General features: G+C 42.0%; 1 protein-coding gene across 1 annotated transcript; it reads right to left on the bottom strand.

Annotated features, from left to right (window-relative positions):
• Positions 1-4,783: 4,783 nt before the first annotated feature.
• On the bottom strand, positions 4,784-23,840 carry LOC146619852 (methylated-DNA--protein-cysteine methyltransferase-like). The gene is made up of 6 exons (XM_085369239.1): positions 23,793-23,840; positions 21,407-21,555; positions 12,459-12,619; positions 7,902-8,041; positions 5,284-5,439; positions 4,784-5,180 (listed from the first exon to the last, which is right to left on the bottom strand). The coding sequence occupies exons 1-5, from the start codon at positions 23,808-23,810 to the stop codon at positions 5,311-5,313; spliced, it is 597 nt and encodes a 198-aa protein (XP_085225365.1). The 5' UTR covers positions 23,811-23,840; the 3' UTR covers positions 4,784-5,180; positions 5,284-5,310.
• Positions 23,841-26,656: the final 2,816 nt, after the last annotated feature.

The following is a 26,656-nucleotide window of genomic DNA, read 5'->3' as shown; positions in this document are numbered from 1 at the left end:
ACAAAGGCTCACAGAACAGCTCGACTCAGGAAAAGGGCAGTAAAAATCGGGTGGATTTCTGAACCCTTATGAAACAGCCACCCTTTGGAAAAAAACGTGAAAAAAGCCCTTTTCCGATTTCAGCGGCTGTGAAAAACCTGGTACTGTATTTCCCTCTTTAATTGTCCCACTTGAGAAATTGACGTGCCTCTGAAACATGGCATGAATCTCACAGTTATTGCAGTCCCCTTGGCAGGGAATGTTGATACAACATCTGCATGCTATAGAAAGTAATGGAAGTAGCAGAGGTGGCAGCTGCAACTCTACAGGAAGTGTGCCATTTTCAGGCAGCGCTGCTGTGAGAACCACTAACTGCCAGCCTGGTCTTGCAGGCAGCTCTGATTGCCAGGACACTATGACAAACACGCAGGGGCTGGGAGTGTTGCATCCTGGGGGATGACAGCTTCTGTTTGATTGTCAATAAGGCTCATTAGCAGAAAAAATGGAGAATGTGAAAAGAGATTAAATGACTTGAGACAGGGTCCCCCTCATGTTTCATTACAGAGGATTTATCAGAGCCTTTATTTCATCAATTGAACCAAAAAAAAGGGAAAAAAGGAAAGAATATCACTCACTTCTTCCCTCCGAAAAAAAGCAGCGAGTAGTTAAATTTATATTGATAAAAATTTGGTCATTTCAGATATTGTAACAGACTCGACGAATGCTAATGAAGCCCTTCCGCACCTTACATAAACCTCTTTCCTCCTGCTCTGAGCGCCTCTCATCTTAAGAACAGTGGCGGATGTTTCCCTCCATCTTAGGGAGGAACGGCCAACAAAGCAGCGTGTAAGGGCCTTTCCCTGAAGAGTCCTTGTCACGCCGCGCCAAACCTCTGTGATTATCGTTGTTTTTGCAGAGAGTGTCCATGCCTGCCAATACCGCTGTTCCATAAATGAATTTGGCCCCTCGTCAACGAATTACCTAACACGCAGAACTGTGTATGTGTCACATCCAATTCCAACTCACCGGCTTTGGTGGTGTGTGTCAGCTGGAGGACTTAATCATCAATCGTCAATCATAATAAGCGAAGCACATTGATAGGGATTCTTTTTTCCCGCAACTACACAGTTAAATAAAAGTGTAAAGGGAGAAGTTAAAGCTGACCTTGTTAAATTGGGACCGCGATTTATATTCCTAATTTAGTGTATGGATTAATTAGTCTTGGCAAGTGTGTGTATATCAGTTTTCATGTGGCACAGCTTAGAGTTATATCTACTTGATCAAATCATTGCTCGCTTTCATAGGAAAGTCTGGAATGATATCTATCAGTCTTATCTTGATGTTTTTACTCAGAACAGGCTTCGCATATTTTTTCGTGGCGTACTTTTAATTAATACTTAATCGGACAGTTTTTAAAAAGGACTTTTTCAGCATTAGTCGCTAATCAATACCCCCCATCTCACATAATACAAATTTAATCACTGTGACCTGTTATAAGGCCTTAACGCAGCCACACATGCGTCCACGTGTTACATGCAAACTGGCAACGCGGGTTTTTCTCATAAGTCGAGGAATCTGGCTCATATTTTCCCTCTCGCTGATCCAATGCACTCCTCTCCCTCGTCATATAGATCGGAGTCTGCAGGGGCCAGAGGCGCTGACAGAGCCCAGATGCTCCCAGTCTGTCTGGGGGACTGGGGAGACTGGTGCCATGGGGTCCTGGAGCCTCTGAAGTGCCGCCCCCTCCGTCAACATGACCAAGGCTAGACCTGCACTTTCTCCAGGCTGAGACACTCTCCTTACCACTCTGACAGCCACCCGGCACAGTCACAGATTGATACATAGAGGGATACACGCTCACAGGCCCCCGCTCTCACGTAATGTATGGCTGTTCATCAGCCGTTCCTAATTAGAGACCCCCAGACCGACGCTCGAGTTCACGAGGTTACGATGACATGCTGATACAAGGTTACAAACGCGCGCGCACTCGCATGCTGATACCGCTCAGGGTTTCTTTTACGTTCTCATTTAATCCGGCTCCATCTCATCAACACTGTTTTAAACTTGCTCGTGTTGAGAGGAGTCTCTTTGTTCTAAAGAAACGAGAAAGAAAGAAAAAAAAATAGACGGCGCACCATACGAATCCTCTGTCCCCTCGCTTTCTCTCTCAAAACACAAAGATCATTACAAGAGCATCAAAGTATGCCATGTTTGAAACGATATTTCTCTTTGTAGTCGTGGCATAGCATGGAGTGTGTTGGTATTAGATGCTGCTGTGGCAGCTGTCGTGGCTGGCTGTGTGGTGCCTCGGTGTCAGGGCCTCTGAGGCCAGGCTGTCCCGGCAGACAGACAGAGGGGGAGGAAACCTGATAGTGCAGCCAAGCCCCAGTCTAATGTCTGTCTATCCAGCTATCTATCCCTGCGTCTATCTCTGACTCACTGTTGGACATTGCCTATCTGCATGCCGGATACTCCTTCTGTGTTCCCAGGAACAGAGCACGGCTGGCAGCTGAGTTACACATTCCAAAAAGTCTTACTTTTATTCATTTTAAACATACAAACTTCTCTGGAAGGATAAAAGCAGCTGTTTATCGATCACCGAAGCGGCTGCAGAATTAACTTGCGCAGAGTCCCCACTAAGCTTGCGCCTCGTACCAAGGGGTGCAGGTTGCGATAACATTAGAATTATGAGCCGACATGTATGAAGAGAAGGAGATGGAAGCACAGAGTGTGTTTGTATTTGATGTGGGGGCAGAAAATTGTTCTATAATGAGGAGGGGTGCCAGGATATGAGATGGGAAGTAGGGAGTTGGAGACAGGATATAAGTTATGAGAGGGAAACTAATGTTAGGAAATGCAGAGGCTGTTGTTGTTGTGGTGCTATAAGCCAAAACGTACCTTACCACTATTGGCCATGATTAATACAGCCCGGCCAGGTCAAAACCCTGCGCTACCGCTACGGATGCCACCAACCATATCCTCGCTCTTTCTGGGGCTCAAATGAGTGTGTGTCGTATCTGAGGGAGAGAGTGTGTGTGAGGGGGTTAATAAATGTTGAATCAAACGCCGCACGAGACACTCACACTCCTTAAGGGTTGCCCATTAGCGGTGTGTGGGTGCATGGGGAGTTTATCAGTGTCTGGGTGATTTATGAAGTCAGACTCAATATCATCCACTTCACCCACACACATATGGACATACACATGTGCGCACACCAACATGCAAGGCCACATGCTCACGCACACATGCACTTATATAGTCTTTCTCTATGAAATGGAGGCAGATATTAGGCCAAAATTAAAGGTTTCACAGAGATTAACAGTGCGGATGATGAGATCGTCTCAGCGTCTTTTAATCTAATTCCTTTTTATCTCTGAGCCAGCGTGATGTGGAAGCGGTATGCAAGGTGAAAGCACAACAACAAAACAATACAGACGTAATAATAACAACACTGTTACCGATAAATGCTAAAATATCTCAAGAGTGTAAAACTGGACAAAATAAAAGGTGCGAATTATTTTTAGGAGACTCCTTAGGTACCTCCGCAAATTACACGGCCAATTACTGGCAGCATGTCAGAAGCTTTGATGCTGGACTTGTTTTTTAACATCAACCACAGCACTCTACAGACATCAGTATCTCTGGTTGCTAAATTCATAGCATTCCATAGAATTTACTTAGCCACAAGCAAAAAAAGGAGGGTGCTTACAGTGCACTTCAGAGTACGCCTGGCTTAAATGGGACCCCTTGTGGCTGTGTCACAGCTCCCTTCGTTAGGGGGCTGACTGTAGCCTGTAGTCACCACAGGCATCATTAGCCCTCTGTGAAACCACAGACTGAGTCTCATTCTTCATCTGCCTGTCTGCTGCCTCAACATTTACGCTGCGATGGTGCTCCAATGGCAGAGTAAGTGAGTCCAGCAGCACGGCAAGACAGCCACACGGAGCTGATCGGATAAGAAATTCAAAAATGCAGCAAAGTTCAAATGTATTCAGTGAGAGGGCCACTTGAATTGGTTCTGCAAAGGTTAGAGCTGAGGTTATTTTTGGAGGGTGGATTATTAGGCTACCTGGGCTGAACAGAAGAGGAATAACTATGGGCAAGTAAGGGTCACTCTGGAGTTTCACCAGAGAGTGAGGAGAATCACGAATTTAAGGGGAAAAGGATAAACTGTCACTGTTACAAATATCACTGCGAGAAAACGCCGAAAATAAAACTAAAGGGCAAATTCAATTAAAGTAACAGATTTTTCTAAATGCACCTCCGCTGCTGCTGCCCTCTCCATATGGTGTTTTTTTTTTAAGAAGGAAAAAAGATATCCCAAAGGGGTGAAATAATGTTGTGGTGAAATTTGTATTTTTTTAAAGAAAGGATATAAACATTTAAATTACAGTTTAAACGCTCAGGATGAATTCAAGGTTGAAATGTTGATTTCTGTTTCCCGTTCTGTACTGCCCTCTAATGGAAAACACCCCTCAGAAATAAAAAAGAAGGAGCTGTGACATACAGAGCAGCAGCAAGGAGAGAGACGTACAGCATAATTAATCATGAGCTGAACTGAGTGAATGCTACATGAAATCACTTTTTAAATTAAACGCAATTAAAATGATGAAAAGACGGGATTTTGTCAGTTTGAGACAGATTTATTTAAACATGTCTAACGCAACAAAAGTACAGTATAAAATGCATAGGACAACTCTCCACTCGAGGTGGATTATAAGGCGAGAGCAAACAATGAGATCTAAATGAAGACAAAACAAATGCCTCACTACAAAGCTTTGTAGCCGTAAAATTCAGAGCCTTTATCACTGGATGTTGAACAAAGCATTCACTTGGCAGGAAATTAAAAAACCAACGAGAGGTACAAAGACTAATTCTGCTTAGGAAAAAAAATAACAACAACAACAATGCAAGAGACATATTTTTAAGGGAATAATAATTCTTTAGAAAAACCATTCCAAGCACTATCTGGCAAACGCAACGGAGACCCACGGGAGCATATGTTTGTAATTCCTACTGTTCTCTGTTTAAGTTATTTTTGTACATTCTAATTCTGCAAAAACTCTGTATCACATTAACTATGCAGCATCTCTATTCTTAGATTTAAAAAAAAAGGATTATAAACTGAATATTTACAAGTTACTCCAGTTGTTCCACGGTGTGTGCCAAGCAAGGAAAACTTTATGGCCCTGTTTTGTGTTCTGAAAAGAAAAGAAAAAAAAGAGACAAGAATAATAATAAAAAAAAACCCTGGCCTTGTGAGTGTGTATATATATATGTGTGTGTGTGCGTGTGTGCACTGACTGAAGGACAGTTGGGCTCTGTCATGCTTTAGCCTTCCCCTCCCTGCCTCTCATGGGTGAGCAGCCATTGTTTGAGATGGTTGCCCTTGCCGCTCATGTACGGCCCACTCTGTCCACTGCTAGAAATGACTCTGTGACAAGGAATGAGGAGAGGAACCTGGCACAGACAGAGAGAGAGACGGGGATTTAATAAACATGTGCAATTTTACAAATATTAGAATTTGTAGGACCAAGTCCCACTTTTAAAATGTGTTTTTTTAATAAAAAGTAACTACTTCATTTTTACATTTGGTCAGAATTATGGGGAAAAAAGGACATTTTTCACTAAACTTTAGAAATTTAAATACCTAAAAGCTATGATGTGGAGGAACAAAAAGTAATATATGAGTAAGACAGGAACGCAGATTAGACCGCTGGAAAAAAATCAAATACTTATTCTCAGGTTGACATTTATTGTCACAGCACCACAATAGTTGCAAGTGCTGATAGTAGATATGTATTATGTATGAAAGAATCTCTGATTTAGCACATAAACGATGTGACTTAAAAGTAACCAACGTGCAGGGAATATGAACTGCTTTTGTTTTTGTAGCACTTTTTATATTCATGCACTGCATGAAAACAAAGTGCCACACCAGAAGTGTCTGGTTTGATCCTGCACAAATCCACATTCAGGGTGATGGCTCAGTCTTTGGGTATAAATGTTTTTTACTCTTTAATAGTGAAAAGCAAAGAAGCAATCAAAAATTAATGGGCAAAAACACCAACAGGATGAATATTCAATCGAGAGGGTGTCAACATTAAGATCTGATAACCCTGTGATCATTAAAAAGAGGAAGTCGGTGGAGCGTTTACTCTTGTTGCAGATGACTGCCAGGGGGGTCCCGAGTTCTTTGTAAACTAAATGGCTGGAGAAAGATTAAACAAGCAAGCCTAAAACACTTCGATCATTGTGAATTCAGAACAAGAAGAGTGGCAATGGTTGGGAATGAATCACAGCAATTATTTCTTTTAAAATATTCTTAATGTTGCCCTCATTTTGTTCTTGTTATACTAACCGGAAAGGCAACACAACCGTCGCTGCATTGCGACTGTATTTCTCCAATGTAACTGTGTTAGGCTGACGTGACGGTTGCACCTCCAGCCTTTTATATGAAAACTGAACAATCCATCATTAAACCCACTCCCATATCAACAGCAATAAAACTTTCCGAGCCCCAGATTAACCTTGCAGACAGAGAAATACTGCTCGAGTATTCAGATCAATACTGTTCCCCGGGTTTGGAGGGAGAGCAGGGTACCCTCAAGGCCTTCGGATCTGCCTCTTCACTTGGGGGGGAAAAGAGCACTACACCAGGCTTATCAATACTCAAATCCTGGTGAAGAAGAAGTGCCACAGAGAGGGGAGGATCGATTGAGCACACTGAGCTTTTCACAGCTGAAGCCTGAGTGGAGCAGTGCTACTGACAAGTAATTGACACTGACAATCTGACTCTGGATCTGAATCAGGAGCTGATGGCTCAGGCTCCCAGCCTCCTGGACGAGAGGAAAGAAATGTCTGTAAAACATACTGATGCTAAATCGGAGCGGTATTATACAGCCATCTAGCAGCAATGCCACTGGCTAATGCAATGTATAAAGTACACAGAGAATCCAGAGGACACTATTAATTAGTTTATCTACATTTTATTCTGGGTTATAAATTGAGCGCTCTCATTATAAATAACTTTTTGTCCCCACCCAACATCAATTACAACATGCTGGGAGACCCAGCACTAAGACGAGGATGCACACAAGCACATATGAGGGAGAACATCTCACTGGCTGCACTGCTGCTGTACAAGAAGTGCTCTCTGCCTCACAGAGCACACCGGTGGTGCCCACAGCACTACATGGGCAGAGTTAAACAGGCTTTGATCAAAGGGTTTGATCAAAAGAAGACACACCACTTGCCCTCTAGCCCTCCATTTTGTACACAGTGGATTCATGGGCAAAATGATGCGGGCCAGGTTTCTTACAAGAAGCGGAGATTTGCAGCGAACATCTACAGTAAAGACTTGAGAGAACAGGAACAAAAGGTGTGGGCTTAAAATTGTGCTGTAGGTAGACTTTCCCTCCTCAGCTGTGCTCAGAGGGAGGTGTTTATTTCGCCATCGCACGTACTCGAACACGCCTACAGTTTAGATTACATATCATGCATCGGGGAAAACTTTTTAAAATGCATTTTACTGGAAAACTTCAGTCGTGCACACGAGTTAGGAAACTAGGAGAGACAATACCTCACCAGGAAATGACCTCAAATGTGATCTTTGCCTATTTTATGTATTCTGTCATTTTTTCATGCATTTGTACAAAATGAATTACTACCCAATAAATATTATAGTTCACAGCAATCTGCTTCCACGTATTAATACAACATATAAACTAAGAATAATTTAAAATTACTTTTCTGTTAAAGGGCAAATTCACCGAAAAACTAATCATAATTAATCTTGCATGTGTTAAATATTGAAGTCGCTAATAAAGTAAAAAAAAAAAAATACAAACCGTTACTTTACCTGTCTGACTAAATAAAGTAAGCAAGACAGAAGCCTGTCAATCAATGTCAATCATACTCACCGGATTCTTCCTCATAGCCCCTCCCACCGCCCGCACCGCTCTGGGGTTTCCCGCCATCTCGGCGAGGCGTTTGTATGAAACCGTCTTTCCGAACGTCACATCTCTCAGAAGTACCTGCAGCACGCGGCTGGTGAATGAATCTTTGCCAGAAAGCAAGAGGACGGAAGAGTGACAGAAAGACGGGAAAGGAGAAGGGGGGAAGAGAGAGTTCCTCATTTAATCAATCAAACTCAAACAGCCAGCCGAGAGGCTGATAACATGAAGGAACTTTAAACATGTGTTATATTTTTTTAAACTCTCTGCTGTTTTTAATTAAAAAGCCAACGTTTGACTCATTAATGCATTTTCACCTATTGGTGAACACTATAATGTCCATCCTGGCTCCCTACAATTCCATCTTTTTTCTTCTTTCCATCTTTACACTGCTCATTATGCACCTAAACACAGAGAAGTCCCTCAATTTGACCTTAGAACTAGTATTAACATGCTACAGAAGCTGACGTGAGAAAATTATTCCTATGGCAGAAAAATCTAGGTTATGCTTTGAAAGGTCACAGCTAAAATTAAAAAAGTTCGCTCCTTCATTTAAAAGGATTAAGAGAGGCCAAAAAGACTGCAAATCTGCTCCAGATTTTTAATAATAATAATTTGAATGTTGCACACCATTTGTGGCAGCGGGATGACTTTGAGGTTAATCAGACCAATTTGTCCTTTTAATTGCTTTCTATTCAGAGTAGATTCATTATATCATCTTCACTTAAATGGCAGAATTCTTCAAATCATCCACAGCTTAACCAACCACATTAACGGCTTTGATTTCATTAGCACTTTAGCAGTAGCATTATCTTTTCTTCTTTTTTTTTCTGGATTACCAGGTGGTGACTGAGAGGCATGTTTGTCTAGCTCTGATTGCTGAAGAAAAGTATTTGAGGCATCTCAAAAACCTTAAGACGCCGATGCACCGAGGTTGTGCAGAAAGCACAAAACACTCTTTTTCTGCACTGAGAACAAGATGAGGAACAATGGTCTCGTTATCAAGAGGGGGTGAATTTCTTCTAGTATATACATGTACTCAGTCATGAAAATTCAATTAGTGATCTCCCATTCTCTCTCATTTATATGGTCTAAGAGAGCACATGACAAGTGATCTATGTGAAATCCTTCTAAATTGGCATTGTGTGAAAACATGTCACACCCCTGTCTCTCTTCTACAGAGTGAACATCCTTTGCTCCCCAGGCTCCCTCGCTACCTTATAGTCACTCTCTGCTACACAAAGCCACGCGAACAAGGCAATTTGCCTAAACTGGGGGGAATAAGTGTAAAACCTAAAGGGGATACATTTGATTGATGCACACCCATGTGAGTTCTTTGTCTTGAACAAGGCCCGTAGGTACTGTTTAATAATTTTTCAGGTAATAATCACACTGTCAACGAGATGACGGGCTCTTATGCAGACAGACTTAATGTTATGAGGAGATGAGATACACCCCTGAAACTCCTTTCATGCATTACTCTCCCTCATAAAGCTCGGATTTGGCCACATGATGTGTGTGATACATAAGGATTTCGCTTTTGTCACCGGCGGGGTAGATGACAACTTGCCCAGACTGCAGCTACGACAAATCCACAGTGATGCAAACGTTATTGACAAACAACCAAAGTCACACCGGCAGACGCAGACGGGAACTTTTGCCTACAAACAGACCGAGCAACAAGCTATGGCGCTGTGTACACCTTTGACTAATCCTGAGCAGCTGTTTCTCCTGGAAGCTTTCACATCTCCTACAGTTCTGGACAAAAAGTGTCTGTACTTTTATCTGCAGGGCACAAAGGTTAAAGAACTTTGCCCTCATCAGTGGCTGTGACAGAGACTTCAGGCAGGTCACTCGAGGGGACCAGCAATGACTTGGAGAGCAGTCCCCTAGCCCCATACTTCATAAAGAGCCTAATACGGTGTGTCTGGGGTCAGGACCCTCTTTAGATCGAGGAGCACTGGTGTCAATTGTTTAAATAAAAGTTGAGAGGAACCACTTACATGTTTACAGACATCCCCATAATTATGTCACAGGTCATTACCTGCCATGAGGCCAGGTGACAGAGCCACTGCGGCTGCGATGGATTTACCCGGAGTAAAATCGAACACGTTCGGCAGTTATGATGGTATTGACATATATGATTGATTTGCTCATAATTCTGTGTATGGGAGCAATTTGAAAGCCAAAAAAAGGAAAACAATAAACTGAAATCCATCAGCCCTGCTAATGATAGATTTGGAGAGACGACTTCCAGCTGACAGTCACCTCGTACATGGTGGTGAGAATAAAAAGACAATAGTGGAAATGCAGCTACCTCATTATCCTTTGTGTCTAATGGGAGGGAAGACTTTGACTCCCAGTCAAAGTGTCTCTTGAGTCTTGAGGGATCCATACTTTTGAAGGCTGACGGGGTGCTGATGATTCTCTGATTATTCGATATTCTGAAAACGTTCATTTCCCTAATTCCTCTCCACATCACAGGGGCGAGTCCTGGTGAGTGTCTCATCTCGCCCTGCGCTGTGCACAGGGGGAGGTTCAGACTCCTGCAGGAACACAGTCATTTGGGCTTTGAAGAGCGCCCTTCCCCCCCTTTGCACGGCCCCCTCCCCGCACATTCCCCGCGCCGCTTACCGAGACTAAGATCCTCTCGTCTGTTACATATGGATGTATAATTAATGAGATAAGAATATGCATCGTTTTAAGAACCCACGTTGGTGTCTGTGTTTTTCTGAGGCAGCCAGCGCACATACACAGGCGCAAACACAAGCTAACTGAGCATAACGCACGCGAGCGCTCGCCATTCCCTTACCCCCGCCGACCAAACTTGCGTGTGATGTTGTGCATGACAATCAGTCGAGACGGTATAGAAAACTGCACCTTGCATCTCCTTTCATGTCACCTCTGTTTCTCAGGTATATCGTGACAGCTAATATGAAAAGTGGCTTGTTTTGTCAGAAATGTGTAAATAAACATGGCAACACTTCAAGTGAAGGTCACAACTCAATATTACATGACAAGTGCTGCGAGAGCGCTGTTGCGCTCAGGTTCTCCCACAAGATAACTGAGCAAACAAAAGTTGGTTGTCACAGATTGTAATGACCTGATTAAACTTGTATCTTTTTTTTCCCCAGGCAGGCAGAGGCTGCACGACTAGATCGAGGAGGAATTTTTACAGCAATAAGGCAAAAAGAAAAGATACTTAATATTTGTGAATCAACAAGCAAGAAAAAAAGAACCTTCCATTTCCCCCCCTGAAAAGACAAATACTCTTGATGCTCACATTTAACATTTTTATACTGGCATGGCCTATGGTTCTGACTACTGAGAGCAATCCAAGCCTAAACCCTGTATTTACGGAGCCCCAAAACAACAGGCGAGGGAGAGAGGTGGAACACAGCACAATCACCTATTCAGATCAGGTACTAATGAAGAATTCCATCTATCCTGAAATTTAATTAAAACCCCAAAGACTTCAGATGAGATGCGATTTGAAAGAGCCTGGGGCTGGTACACAAGCACTTGGTGGCGAAGGGAATCACACTGAAAGTTGATATCGTAATTGGTCCTGATGTATTTCTGCATTGCCTTTGCGGGAGCGTGGGACTCATAGCTGTATACAGGGTCTCGATGGAGTACCTGCTCATTGAAAATGCCATCACTCAAGCACTGCAGATCTGCATGAAATTAGAGAGCAACTAAGGCCTGATTGCAGGGGAAGAGAGGCACAATTGTTAAATGCATATATTAAAGTCATTTTTTTTCCTGTGTAGGTGTGCTTCTGTGTCTAAATGAGAGCTTCTGAAAATCTTTCAGTTAAAATGCGATGAGCATCTCAGTGTGACAAAGGAGCAGCCCGCAATTGTTTTGAAAACAAATTTCTGTTTACGATCTCAAAAATGAGTCGTCGGGCTACGATATTATTTATTTCCTCGAAACGAAACCACGGTTGGCAATCAAATATTCATTTTGTTTGCTTTTGTTTTCTTGTTTTCCTCTGCATCTTTAGTCGTTCGCCTCGCCGAAGCTACCGGTTGAAAGGACACTAATTGTCCATTTTTGGGGGGGTGCTTTCATTTCACTCACAGTAGGTGACTGATCAAGCCAACAATAAGCTCATTCAAACTTTACCACCATTCACATGTTCTCATTAAAAAAAAAAAAAAAAAAAAAAAAAAAAGCTTCCTGTCTGAAAATGTCAAGAGTGGAATTCGATCAGTTTCAAAGAATGTGCCAAGAATCATGGAAAAGCTTGCCAAGACTAACACGCGTGGTAAGAGCTGCCACAGATTACTGAACCAAGTTACAGCTCTGTGTTCTGTTCTCTCTCCTTTCACTCACCCACTCACTCACTTTTCCTCTGCTCTCGCTCTCTTCCTCGCACACTCGCTCTCGCTCTCTCTCTCAGCCATAAAATACTTCATTATAACACACTGAGCCAGTGAGTGTAAGTGATGTAACTGACAATTAAGAGTGAAAGCCTGATCCCAGTCATGGCTCTGCAAATATTTATCCATGACAGACCTCCTTGCAGGGCGGGGTGGTGAAAGCCAGGGAGCGGGAGACTCCCAGTGGTCTGCGGCTCACTGAAGTACGCCTGGAGCCATTCAACGCAGCGCTGCAACTCAGGGCTCGTTTCTGCCAGGCTATCGTTGACCACACAGCTCAGGGGGCCCCCGCTGCTCCTGTGAGGGATATAAGGCAGGATGGGGAGGTGAGGTGGGGATCAGAGGAGCAATCATAATACCCAATTCTTGCTTGAACAGTGCTAAATATGTCACAAGAGTGTAATAACATGCCACGAGTGACAAAGATGCAAGATGACATAATTTGCTGAGTGGAACTGAAGTTGTAAATTAAAACGTGTTTAAAATCTGAACTTGTACATTTTTGCATGTCGCTCGGCTTTGACGGATACCAGAGCTTTGGAAGACAGAATAAACCTCAGGAAGATAAGAAGGCAAAATCCAGAATTTTCTCAAGAGTAGATATAATAGAGTACGAAAGGGAAAAAAAGACAAAAAAAACAACAACCGTCAGGTCATAAGAAACCGCTAACAGTTCGTTTCAAACTACTTTAAGGGAGAAAAAACGGTTTCTTAAAACAGAAAAGTAGCAGACAAAAGTTAAGAGCACAGCATTAACAACAGTTTCAACTCTGCTTGGGTCTAGTTTATAGTTCATGACAAGAATAAATGGATTTTTTTGGCCAGAGCGATGTTGACCAGAAAAGCGCTGCACTTGGACATGCATCTTAGCTTGAGTAGATGCTTGGAGGAATTTGCCGACGGTTGAGTTGGCATCACTTAACAGCTGAATTTCTCTCTGCTGCTGACCACCCCCCAGGTCAATGCAAGCAGACTGACCCATATTTGACACTTAAAGACCCTACTGGGAAAGTCCTCTCTTAGCATGTGCATTACTCCAAAGTGGACCTCAAGCTGTGTTGTGGATCTAAAGCAGGCCCGCCAATTCCATTAACTGGTGTACAGGACTTATAAATAAATAATACCACCATTTAAGTGCCCCCTTTTTTCAAAATTGGCTTGTCCTGTACGGTATTAATAATAGACATTTACTTTGTTAAACACACAGACCGTCTCTCTCCTGCACGCCGTAACAGCGCGGCCCTAAAGTGTTTTTACACTTGTGCAGGTCACAGTTTGAGCTGCGTTTTATATTGGACACGTGAAGCTGAGGTTTACTGGAGTGTTATGACTGAGCAGGTCAGTTTTCAGAGAAACCACTCTGCTTGCTAGTTTGTGGCTGTGTGATAAAAATCTCCCGGGTGCCGTTTAACAGTGGGTGTAAATACAGTAAAAGGTGTAAATACTCTCATTTCTAAATAAACCACACAGCAGTTTATAGTTGAGTGGTGAAAACTTGGAAACCCACCAGCGGGTTCTGTGCTGAGACCCGCTCAAACAATGGCCATGGCTCATGGCAATCTCTGTCGGCATGGGTGAGTGCCCAGCCAGCCCCTACTTGTCATTGTCTCTCCTTTCTATCCCCTCCCTCCCCTCCCTCCCCCAGCTCTCCCTCCTCATTTCCCCCTCTCTATTGCTCTATCCTCCCACTCCAGCTCTTTTGGCTCCCCACCACCTACACCCCGACATACACACACACACACCATCCCCCAACTTCTCTTTCTCTCAGCAAGGATCTTCAGGCCACTGTTCCCTCTCTACACACCCTCAACCCCCCCACAACACGCATCCTCACACCACCACCTCCTCTGCCCCTCCACACCCTCTCTTTCTCTCCGAGAGGATGTTCCAGCCGCTGCACACTGACAGCTCGGGGATATTGTGTGTGGAAATGTTCCTGTTGGACCCGCAGGCCCTTACAATCTACCGGACAAAGGCTAGTGCACCTTTGCTTAAGGCTTGGCACCTTTGACCTTGTGCTTACACTTCAGACTTGTCACTGTGGCTAATTTTCCTCTCCTCCCAGCTTACGGATGCGTCCGTTTTTAAAAGGTGTTTGACTGATACAACATTGACAGTAGTAAAAGTTAATGCAATGCAGTACATGTTATGGCTGGCAAACAACAAGGAAATAAATAAATAAAAGGGGGGGAACAACATCAGTTGAGCTGAAGTCTGTCACCTCTAGGTGCAATGGGGGATTGTTTTTAAAAGAGCATGTGGGCAGTGGAGATGTAGCACTTGTGCTTGCAACATTTCCAGCCGCTTCAGTGAATCAGAAATCAGGCAGCATCATGTGATCTTTATGGAGTCCAGACTGGCACATTAGAAGCTGTGCCCTTCAAATGAGAGATTAGAGATGTCTAATAAATGTCGGACTAATTACAACAAAACTCTCCAAGGGGAAACAATCTTTATATTGTACTAAAGTAACTGCCAACGCTCTATGAAAACCAAGAATTATAATTAGCAGTGATTATAAAGAGTATTTTAATAAACGTGTGTAGCGAGTGTGTTGACGTTAGAACAAACAATTCAAATTGGGTTAAAGAAGAATTGTTATTTTATTATCTTTTGACTACATAAATCATATTTTTTTCCATGTCCTTCAGCCATTTACTATTTCATCACAGGTAAAGAAATCAGAAACTAATTCCAAACTAGCCGAGGATCTGCTGCACTAAAAAGAATATTTCCCTTGATAGAAGATTGCGATTTGAGAAATTTTCTAATATTGTGCTCCTGTCACAATCAATTTCCAATTACCATAAATCATTGTTGCGTAAAGTGGGACTCATTTGGAGTTCTACCCATTTTCCAACTCTAATATAAAGAATGAATTGAGCATTTATACAATGTTGGAGGCTATTTTGTTCATCCTGGAAGAAACAATCAAAGGAGACAAAGGGAAAAAAAAAGAAAAGAATAGCTGACATTAAATTAGTCTTTTTCTGTATCTCTAGTTGCACAAGACTTCAGTAAGACTTTTTCTATCAGCTGCAGACGTAAGAATGAAACAGGTTAACCACAGAATCTAATTGAAAGGAATCTGGCGAAGGGTGTAATGGTATATTGCACTAAAAGGGGAAAAACTCAGAACTCATGCCTCCATCCTGTGAAGCGTGATGGCGCTCATCCTGACTCGATCGGCTGTCACTTTTGACACAGCCTGCCAGAGTTCTCCTTCACCGATCATGGGTAACATGGCGGGTCAGAGGATGAAATAGAAAAGGCCAAGAGCAGTCCAATATTTTCCTCAGCCTTATAGCTGCAGATACTTAACTCAGAGACGTCAAAGACTCAAGAGAGCATGAAAAAAGCCTAAAATGACTGTCTAAAAAGGGAAAAAAATACAGCATGTCTCTATGAATGTCAAGATCCTGATGGTCTCTGAGCCAAAGGCTGTGATACAATTGTAAGCCACTTGCTCAATGCAGCTCGTTCAACCATCGGAAGATCATTCAGATGCCTATCTAGGCAGTGCAGCACTAAACTCGAGAGCTTTTGAAGTGGGAAGCTGTTAGGAATGCTTCCTACTCTGTTCTGGGGTGCACGTTTTGTGCTCCGCTGTTTCAAAATAAAAACAACTGGGCCGGATAAACTGCTCTCTAGATATCCCGCAACTCTTATTAGTGAATGTCCGCCAAAGAGGCTGCAACACTCAATCCAATACATAAAGGTGGTGGTAAAATACTGCAGAGTAGGCAACAAAGCACACAACAATTAGGTCTTCTCCCAACTGGCTAGCCACAGGAGTCAGTGAAGGCATGTATTACCAGAGCCTTAACTCTTACTCCATTATGTAGTGTATCCACACCCCGACGCCGCAATGTTTATCTACAACAGACTACTGAGCAGTTTCAAATAGCGTTTTTAGCCTCTATTCTCAAGTGCCACAGTAAGAGACTCCAATTACCCGAATGGTAAGGAGCCAGTGAGGGAGGCATAAAGTACATTAGGGATCCCCTGTAACTGCAGGGACCTTTTAGAGCCTCAACTGAAGAGGGCCGGGAGACTGGGGGGACAGTGACCCTGCATGGATAGCCTCTGTCAAAATTTGACCACGTCAAGCACAAAGGCATTATGGGAATCCAGTGTCACCAAGTCCTAATTACTGTCTGTGTTCAGAGCAAATTACTGCCTTGTTCCTCTGATTAGCGAGGAGGCTAATCTTCACCTGTGTACGCCAGCACTGCTGAGGGCCCTTGAGTGTTAGCGCTTCGTCTTCTGTAATTTATTTTTAAATCAGTGCCCGCTCCCAAGAGTTTTGAGTGTTTTGTTGTGAACCGCTTACCATGATCCCCACCACCGCCCCCTCACCCCTAAATCCTTGACTAAATCCTTGTTTGGTGCCGCAGGAAGATAAGCAAGAACAACACTTGGGCATAATTGACTCGTACTCCTCTCCAAGATGTCAGAGCGGAATCATCTCTCTGCATATTGCCTTAGTATGTCACACACTGTACACTTCTGCATGTTGCAGATATAGAATCCAATCAAGTTCTAAAACAAACTAGCGCAACCCTTATGCTGGAAAAAGTTCCCGGTCGACAGCAGGGAAAGGGGAGGGAAACAAAAAAACTGCAGGAGCTGCTTTTAGCTGCATCTCCACAGTGAGCAGCAACTCTCATTCAACTCAAAACCTCACCCTGGAGGCTCCGCTTTAGAAACCACAACATTTGCAGATTTTCATCTGAGTGAATGTCAGTGTCTCGTCTGTGTGGGGCGGTTTACAGGTAGTGTGTTACACAGGTGTTGGTTTACACAGGAAATGGCACATGCAGCCTGATTGGGACGGTCCCGGGAGATGGAGGCATAAACATAGAGCACAGATGGGTCCAAGGGCCAGTGGGAGCAGCACCTTAATGAATACGCAGCTGAGTACTACACTTCACAACATGCAAAACAATATTCTAAGGCCGCAGCAAAACATAGAATAAAAATCATCAGAATATCATTACACAATGAATTATTCATACCGTTTCTAAAGGGACTCCGTCAAAAAATCTCTCCTTGCTTTATTGATGATTTCATTCAATATCTCAGCAGTTCATGGTTTGTATGACAAAGCATTTTAGTTACAAATGTAAGCAGTTTATTTAGCACACAGCAGTGTCTATATATATGTATGTATGTATATATCTACATATCAAGCAAAATTATAATTTAAATGAACAAAATCCTACGTTAGATGAAATACACCATAGATGGAGAAGCGGAGAGAAAAATTACAGTGGAATAAAAAGAGTTGTTATATTTCCCGGTGTGTGAGCACATCATGTAAACAGGCCCCTCAGAATAAGGAACACATTTGCCATACTGCTATTCAGCGTGAACCAGGACATTGATTCACAACACTACATGAGTGTGAGAAGAAAAAAAAAACAAAAAACGATAAATGCATCACCTCAGATATTTCACACTAGCGTTGGTAGTGTGTAAAAGCTGTTGTGACAGCTTGGGTATTAGGGATAGATAGATGGAAAATGTCTGGATGCTTATGAATGCCAATGTGAGTGGGGTGGCAGATTTGACACAAAAACACTCCACCTCAGAACAATTAGGCTGTTCTCAGGCCCCATCCAGTGTTGTCAGTGATAATGGAAAGCTGTGAGGATAACTGGTGATAAATAGACTTTAACACCCTCCTCCTTAAGAGCAATGCAGTCCTGCAGTCCTCTCATATGCTTAACTAATCATGACCATGGCCAGCAAATTCATACAAAAGACTAATTACTGTTGTACTTCACTTCAGTCTCAAAGGCCTCTTATATAAGGACTTGGGGGTTCTCTTGCCTCTTTTCTCCTCTTGATGGGTATTTTTTTACAAGTAGGCCTCATGCTAGACAAAAGCGTTTAAAAATCGGTGATTGCTTTCATCCACTTTAATTACATTCAGAAATGGCATTTCTGCCACATAATACACCCCTATTGTTTCAGAATTATCTGGCTTGGGGAGTAAAATCTACAATATTTGACGATGCTCCCGAGCTAAATCGCCTCTTGAAATTGAAATATGCAGCCGAAATACAAAATAAAAAGCCAGCCTTTGCTGCTGATATACTGGAAGCTCCTTGGCTTTCTCCAGAATGCTATTATTATGCATATCCAGGTAGAAAGTTAATTAACCCAAAGCTTAAGCTAATTATGGTAGCAGAATGCTATCAACCAAACGCTTTCAGTCAGACAGCTGTCCAGAATTTCATTTGCTAATCATTTGTCTTTTGCCAGAGCATATGGTACATTTCCCCGCTATCACAGCAACAACAAACAGATGAAAATCATTAACTAAAAACAATGTGCAATGTGAAAAATCAGACACAGATTTATAAGGCTTTGTGTCAGAGAAAAAAAACGGGGGGGGGGGGGGGGGGGGGGGATTTATGGCCTGGGAAGTATAATGATAATTTTTGGTTTTAGCCACTTAGGATTTTAGGCAGATCACGTGACCCGAGTGTGCTGGGAATTCAGACGCACAAATATATTGTTTATATCTATATGCAAATGAGACAGAAGTGTTTATCCGTGTAAAATTAATTACAATTTTCTATAGGAGCATATGCGAAAAGATCTTGTTCCTAACAATTTTTAGCTCCTAGCACATTTTGTGCATGTTTTTACCAACACAATATTTTTTGTTGTTAAAAGTAGAAATCCCTCAGCTCTGAATTAAATCAATTATTTTCCAAAAAATGTTTCATGCATTATTTCAGTTTTTTTTTTCTTTTTTCATAAAAACACATCACACTGGCTGTTAAAGGGTGATTGATATCAGCATTGCCTTGCAACATTATCAGGCAATAAAGGCTACTCAGGTTCTAATGCAACATGTCATACACAGGCTCCTGTAGTACATTTCTATTGAGGACCTCACAAGCTAAATTGCTTTTTTCCTGCTCCCCCACATCTCAGCCAGCTTGACAGACAAATTGATCAAAGCATTGTAAAATAATATGCTCACAAAATGTCTCGGGGCAGGAGTCCAGCCCTTTTTTTTCATTTTTCACCCTAATAAAAAAGTGCTCTATGATTTCCTCTGTATTATGTGTCTGTGCTCTGTGTGAAAGAGGCAAGAAGCATCATATTTCAGATAATAGTAATCTCCTGTAAACAAAATGCGTATCATTTTTCTGTGAACGCTGAGGCCATGCTAAAAACTAAAGGGGGGGGAAACTGGTTAACAGGGAGGCTGGTGCGTAGGGCCCCAACAGGGGTTGTTGAGATGTAATGAATTTGTTCATCTGATGGTGCCTTCAGGGCTGTCGTTAGACTGGCAGAGGAGGTTGATTTCAGGAAATGTTCCTAAGATCAGTTAGGAAGCAAAAGGGGCTTGAGACGTTTCTATTAGAAAGAGCTGACGGTCATGGTGTGTAAGCAATACTTCAAGGGCGTTTATGTAGCTATAATGGCATTTATCAATAACTATCTATCAATGCCACAAATGCTTCTGTTGCTGGCCCAGCTGTTCAACGCCAAGCAATAGTGAAGTCTGAGAAACGCAGGAGGCAAACGCGGCCGTGTAAGCCTTCAAAGCTCTGGCTCGTTGGCAAATATCTGCTATAGGTCTGAGTTTATGCTATGAATGGACATTATCTATTTCCCATATCTAAAATATGCTCTTAGAGATCATTTATCACAGTGACTTTCTAAGCCTGTACCACAACACATCCGAAGCTGGAAAGAGCCTTGTTTAGTATGTCATAAATAAATCAATAGAAATGGCTGATCTGAACTATTACTGCTACAGGCGGGCTTTGGTGAGATCTACATGTAAAGCCGGTTGCAAAGATAAGCCTGTATTTTGTCACTTTATCTCGCCTCCCTTAATGCCTGTTTACATTGCGTTACTACATATATCTAAGGTGGCTCTAGTTTCCCCGTCCTGTGACAATAACAATATATTCAACCGGTTGAGATAAAATCTAAACATTTTTACTAGTAATTTTTTCTTGGGTGGGGGTGGTGGGAGGCTCACACCTTTGCAAACATACAGCGATGTGATCAGAGCTTCACTTATGACCGACATAGCAAATGATATTAAAGTGAGAAATGATCTAGTGATGCGAATCATTAAATTCATTTGCATATTCCTACTGAACCTGAACACACAAATTAAACCCTGTTCACAAGGAGACGGAGAAAGGTGCTTGTGCATGGTTACAGGACATCTTCCATAATCAAAATTCCATATTATTAATTTTCTCACTTCAACTCATTAACAACAAGTGGAATGTTTTTTACTGCTTGATGAATTTTAGGAAATAGCAGACAGTCGAGAAGGAAACACATGTTGAGGTATAATATACAAGGTCATTAATGGGTTTCCATAAATTAGAATTTGAACATACATTTTCAAAAGGATAACTTCCTATCCGGGTGCATTTGGAAATCGTTTAATTTCCCCGACCATTCAAGTTTATCAAATGCGAATCTGCGATACATGGATATTTAATTTCAATCTAATCAAAACTAATCTGAGCTGTAGGATATGGACCTGTAAAAATAAGGAAGAGGCACTTATTAATGCTGCCTTTAATCAGTTTCAATCGCTTCAGTAAGACTGTCAACGTTCCTGACACTTTTGAGGGATGGGCAGGCCGAGAAATGCAATCACATATTACATTTCTGAGTGTCAGTCGACACTCAGAACTACTGCATACAACTTGAAGGAAACATAAATAAACAGGAGAGAACAGTCCATGCTCCCCGTGGCCTTTGCTGACCCTACAGACATCAGTTCTAATCAACTCCCTTGTGGGTAATAAACAAGTTATTTTTCTGAAATTTCAAATATACTGCAGGAAGAATCACAACCACATGCCATCAGAAATCTAATTTCAAGCCCAACTGTATTCTAGTGCCCCTCATATTTCTAGTGCCTGCTCATATTTGCCCAACTTTCTCCAGGATATTTCTTGTGGGATCTACAAAAATGCCCTGCTTCCAATGAGGAATGGTGGCACTCCATCACAGGAGTGGATTCTGTCTGCCTGTAAATTTCACACCTTTGTTTATCACGTCACCAGCCCGGCTGTTGTACAGTACCTTTCAGCAGGTGCGACATCCATTAGGATCTGGATGGTGTGCACACCATTCTCACATCCACTGACTTGGATCGTCCCCAGGGGGCTCAGCAATGAGATGGTCTTCTGAGTGCACTGGCTCTCCCCCTGCTTCTTCATCTTGCTGCCCTGCTGAGGAAGTACAAATTACACTACGTTCATTGACATATTCATGTGGCAACTTTCACAATTTCCCACACATATTTGCATTGAATGATCTATTGAAAACCTAGCGGGCCACCAACGGAAGATGACTTACATATTTGAACACCTTGCCTCCAAACAATGTCATGATGTGACTTGATCCCCACATTACTATCCAATATTTCTTCTGTGTATGGAAAAGAATACGCCTATCTAACCAATAAATCGCCCATTTTTTCCCCTCTTTCTGTTCTATATATCACATAAATGAGAAAAACAATGCAGTCTGTTCCCTTGTCTGGTGGGGGATTCCCAAGATAGCTCGACATTATTTTCAATCCGTCATTTTTGGTTGATGGCCGGGATGTTTTTCTAGCATTAAATTTGTTCCTTAGGGTGCAACTCCGATGGGATTCTGGTTTCCAGCCCTTAACAACAGCAAAAACGTGCAGCTTTTCTGACGACTGAGATGGATACTGGCAATAACCAGACAGCAGTTCCTTTTTTATTTTTACTTTGAGGGAAGGAGAGATGATTGACTATGTTATATGTGAGTTTTTGAGAGATGGGGGTTATAATAAATAAAGGTCACATTGATTGTAAGTTTCAAACAAGTAACCTTTCCTTCCCAGAACGATGATCTGAAAAGTTTAAAGTGCACAAATGCAATATCTCCATTTTTGCTTTCAATATTACACATACCACGTGTTTTTAAATGGTTAACTCGCACGTGTGTGTACATTGATGGGAGCTGTGCACTGCTTTGACTAGACTTTATTTTCATTATGAATTATTATTTGTTGCATTTAATTAAAATAAAAATGACACATGACAATTAAAGTTTCAAGACAGACTATAAAGAGGGAATGATATTAAAAAAGGAATAACAAATTTTTTTTAATGACTAACTAATTGTTTTAATTTTTGCAGGCCTGGCATATTGACAGATGTGAAACTCTTTCTCTGCTAAACTGACTTTTATAACATTTTTAAGTCCCATAATCAAATTTTCAATGCTCACCACGTGAAATCTTGTGCACTAGTTATTTAAGGAAGCAACAAAACAAACTACAGATGAAACAATTAACCACAACTGGTAACTACTTCAATAATTAATCCTTTTATTTGATTTTTTTTTTTTTACTAAAAATAAAAGTATTCAACAATCCAGCTTCTCAAATTAAGAGCACTTTCTTCTTTCCTTTGTCTTCATTGCTCGTAAACTGAATTTTGGGGAGCTGTGGAGTGGAGAAAATGACACCTTGAGCTTCAGAAAATTACAGACTGTTTAATAAAACAATAATCACAAGCTGTAGCCCTTAAACAAAGCAAAACAAAAACACTTCACTGCTCATTGCACACTCTACTTTTAATTTAAGAATGGATATCTTTTATTTTTAGATTACTCCCGTATCCACCCCCCCATCCGCACTTCACACACGCATACTACCAACACCACCACCACCACCACATCTGTCATGGTATGTGATCACAAATGCGTCTGCTTCAACTTTCTTGTTTCTACTCTTGCAGCTCTCACTGTATTCATCAGGGGTTTGCCTGAACTGACAATAAAGGCGAGAAATTTTCTGAGCCAAACAATGGTACAGTGCACTTTGGATAAGCGCTGCACACACTCCGTGCCATTTAGCAAGATGGTAATAGACTCATAGATAGAATAATGGACTTTGGCAATAATGGCCTTGGCTAATAGTCTGCGCTGATTAAAAATAATGCTATCATGTTTGTTCTGTGCCGTTTTCGGTGCAGTAGAGTAGTCTAAGTGAGTGCCTGGGTGTTTACCCAGCTCTTCACGGTGAGGAACAACAAACAATAAGCAGATTGTGTTGTTAAAAAGAAAAAAAAATCACTGGCGGCATCCTCATGCTCGTCAATCATTTGACTCGTTTCTCATTAGACTAGTTCCTGGTCAAACCTGCGTGATTAATTGAGTAGAAAGCGCCCCGTGACTGCGCAGGTGTAAAAATGCAACATGTGTCCTTAATGTGCTGTTTCAGATGACGGCTCCTTGGGTGAGTATCTGTTTTAATGTAAAAATATACCTATCATAATAATGAAATAAACAAGCGAGAGTTCGTGTCTGAAAGGCGTATTAGCAAAAGCTAGCCCTCGTTAGCTTAAGCGTACGCGTACTTTCAGCTTTGTGTATGTTGTTAGCTTGTGTTAGAGAAAGTTTAACGCTGTAAATTAACGCCGGTGCTTACAAATTTAACCGTGTGCATCCAAACGGTGTCTCTGCGATGCCCACTCCTCTTCCCCCCTCTGCAAAACACATGTCAAAGCAGAACTCTTCCTGTTTCTCAAGGCAGCGTGGTCAAGCCGACCAATCACGAGAGGCAAAAGTCCGCTCTCGCTCTGTAATTGGTCCAGAGAAAGTCTCCGCTCCTCCCCTTTGCCAGGGACAGACTTAAGAAGGCTTTTCTAATAGGTCTCAAGTTGGGATTTGGGGTCCTTCAGGGGGTCCCCAGTACGCCGAAGACTAGTAATGGTAGTGATTTAGATATTTGATTTGCTTGATGTTTTTACAGCAGGAAAAAATATGATAATGCATATTTTGAGCATTAATTTCAAACACTGTTATCTTTCCACTTATTGCTGAGACATTTATCCAATTCTGCATCTCCTGTGACAGCTTCTCAGTGAGGTCTTTAGGGTCTCAAGCGTAATGTTTGTGGATAAAAAAACACCTATGTGACTGCAGCAACCAATAACACCTTATGTATTACCAACTAATAAAGTCAGTATTATGAACAACACATGGGGCAGCAGTCAATCCTTTTATTAGAGTTTTTATGCCGTTTAAAGGAGAGGGGGGTTGCCTTATGTTGCCTGGAGCAGTCATAGATTAAGTGGAAGCTTATATTTCAGTCATTATGACCAAGTGTGTGGCATCAGTCACGCATTTTTCTTTTCTTCTGTCTGTTGTCCTTTGCAGCTTTATTTTTTTGTTTCTGTGATGCCTTCAGCTCTCTGCATGCCTCCGTTTGGAATGTGTAGGCCGGCATGGGCCTGTGGCCCACACCCCATCTCAGCGGTGAGGGTGGGAGCGGGGGAGAAAACGCCACCCCTGCAGAGACCATTTTGAAATCTGTGAGGATTTCCGTGCCATCTGGACCCGCTGCCAGTCTGCCCCAGATAGTAAGGGTTGGCAACGGTACCCGACGGTGCAATATGGCTCTCTCTTTAATGAACTACTAACTGTCCCCCGTTTTAATTGATGTGACATTTGAGCCATTTATCTCTGACATTTCAATGAAGGATGATTCTCAGCCTTGCCATTTACTTTTTTGTGCTATTTTCTAAGAGTCATTTGCATTTTCTGCTCTAAACCTGCTTTTTGTCTCTCATTAGCTAATTAGAGAGCAACATGCACGATTAATAAAAATGAACATAACCTAGTTTGATATAGGCTTGATGAGGGATAATCAGAAAATCAGTGTTTTCTTAATATTCATCAAAAATGATGTGAGGGGCTACCTGTGGTAAAAGGTGACTTCGATAAAGCCTTGTAACCTTTAACCACATACCAACATGTAGCCTACAGTGTGGGACAACTTATGTTCGCAGCATGGGGAGAATCAAGCTCAATTAATCAGCATATGATTGCAGTAAGCAGCCCCCTCTGCTGGATCTTCTGAGCCATACTGTTTGAAATCATTTTAATGCTGCATTCAGTGGCCAGACAATTATCATATGTGGCAGCCACTAAAGCCGTTCCGTGTTTGCTTTATTGCATTTACTAAAAATGACAGAAATGTGCAATTTTAAATATTTTCTAAGACAGATTTTATTATTTATTAATTTTTTTGTAATGCAATTTTTGTTGTGTGCTAATTTTAATTACCACCGGCTCATCAAGGCTGCTTTACACATTTTACAATCATATACATTTATTATGAGGTGTGCAAAAATTCTAATGTTTAAAAACAGGAAGCATATTTGCCATTATGTGTTGAAATAAACAACCTAAAGTGCGTGTGAGTGACATAACAACTCGGTATACTAAAGGCTCCAGGCTCAATTGTTTTCCATAATGACACATATTTTCAATCTTTTAAAGATATCCTTTAAAAACACGGCTCCACTGATGACGACTGTTCCTTTGATTGTGAGCGGCATCATTGCCAAGGTGTGGTGCCCTGTCTGTGTTGGCAGCCGGGCTGATATCTTTTGTTTGGGACTCAAAGAGCTCCTTTTCCTGTTCAGTTTCCCTCACTATTTTTGTTTGTGTGAGGTGTTGACGGACTTATACGTTGCACAGCTTCCTTTTAGTGTACAGCACCAGATGTTTGCGAGAATAACAGCCCTAACCTTTTTTTGTAATAATGACAGCGATTGTTTATTAGCAGTTTTGTCCATCCGGTAATGTATGATTGTCATAGCTCAGTCATATACTGGCAGTCTGTGTCTTGCTCTCTTTTCCTGTGTTTGCAGCCTCGCTCGCATGTTGGCGTGGGAGGAGTTGAAGTCATTTATGATATCAGATATTCTTTAGGAGAACAGGAAAGTCCTGACAGACTGAACAACCGCCATCGTCTCACACAGTGGTGTGTGTGAGTGTGCATTTTAATCAGGAAAAATGGCTCTGTGGGCCTCACATTGCACATTGAGGAGGTCTTTTGTGTACCAAGTGTACAGTAGATGTGTCTATTCCTCTAAATCAAACCACGAAGCAGACGCAGAAAAAAAAAGAAGCAACCTGTTATTTTGTTCTTTTTACTCTGACACTTTGTTATTCCACTCCTCTCAAAAGAATTAGCCTGATGATCATATAAGCAATTCCACGGCCACAAAGAGGTGACAAAATTTCCTTGTATCCTCTTGTGTCCACTTATTTAGTGTACCTGTGTGCCTCTGTCCCTCCATCTCTCGTATGATGTGGCTTCTCTGTTTTACTGTTGACATAGTGCTATGAATGTCTGAGCATTTTGCAAATGAAGAGGCTTGAACTCCTGACAGGCAGTGTCGCCGGCACCATGACACACTGGCCCGCACATGCTGTGCGGCATAATGATGACATTAGGATCCAGTGATAATATCAGGACGCACTTCAGATAAATGACTGATA

This window comes from Diplotaxodon limnothrissa, linkage group LG13 (genome assembly GCF_057381915.1).
Source record: "Diplotaxodon limnothrissa isolate DT_005_m linkage group LG13, D_limnothrissa_male_GT1.1, whole genome shotgun sequence".
NCBI classification, from domain to species: domain Eukaryota; kingdom Metazoa; phylum Chordata; class Actinopteri; order Cichliformes; family Cichlidae; genus Diplotaxodon; species Diplotaxodon limnothrissa.
This window is presented reverse-complemented; position numbering and strand designations above follow the sequence as displayed.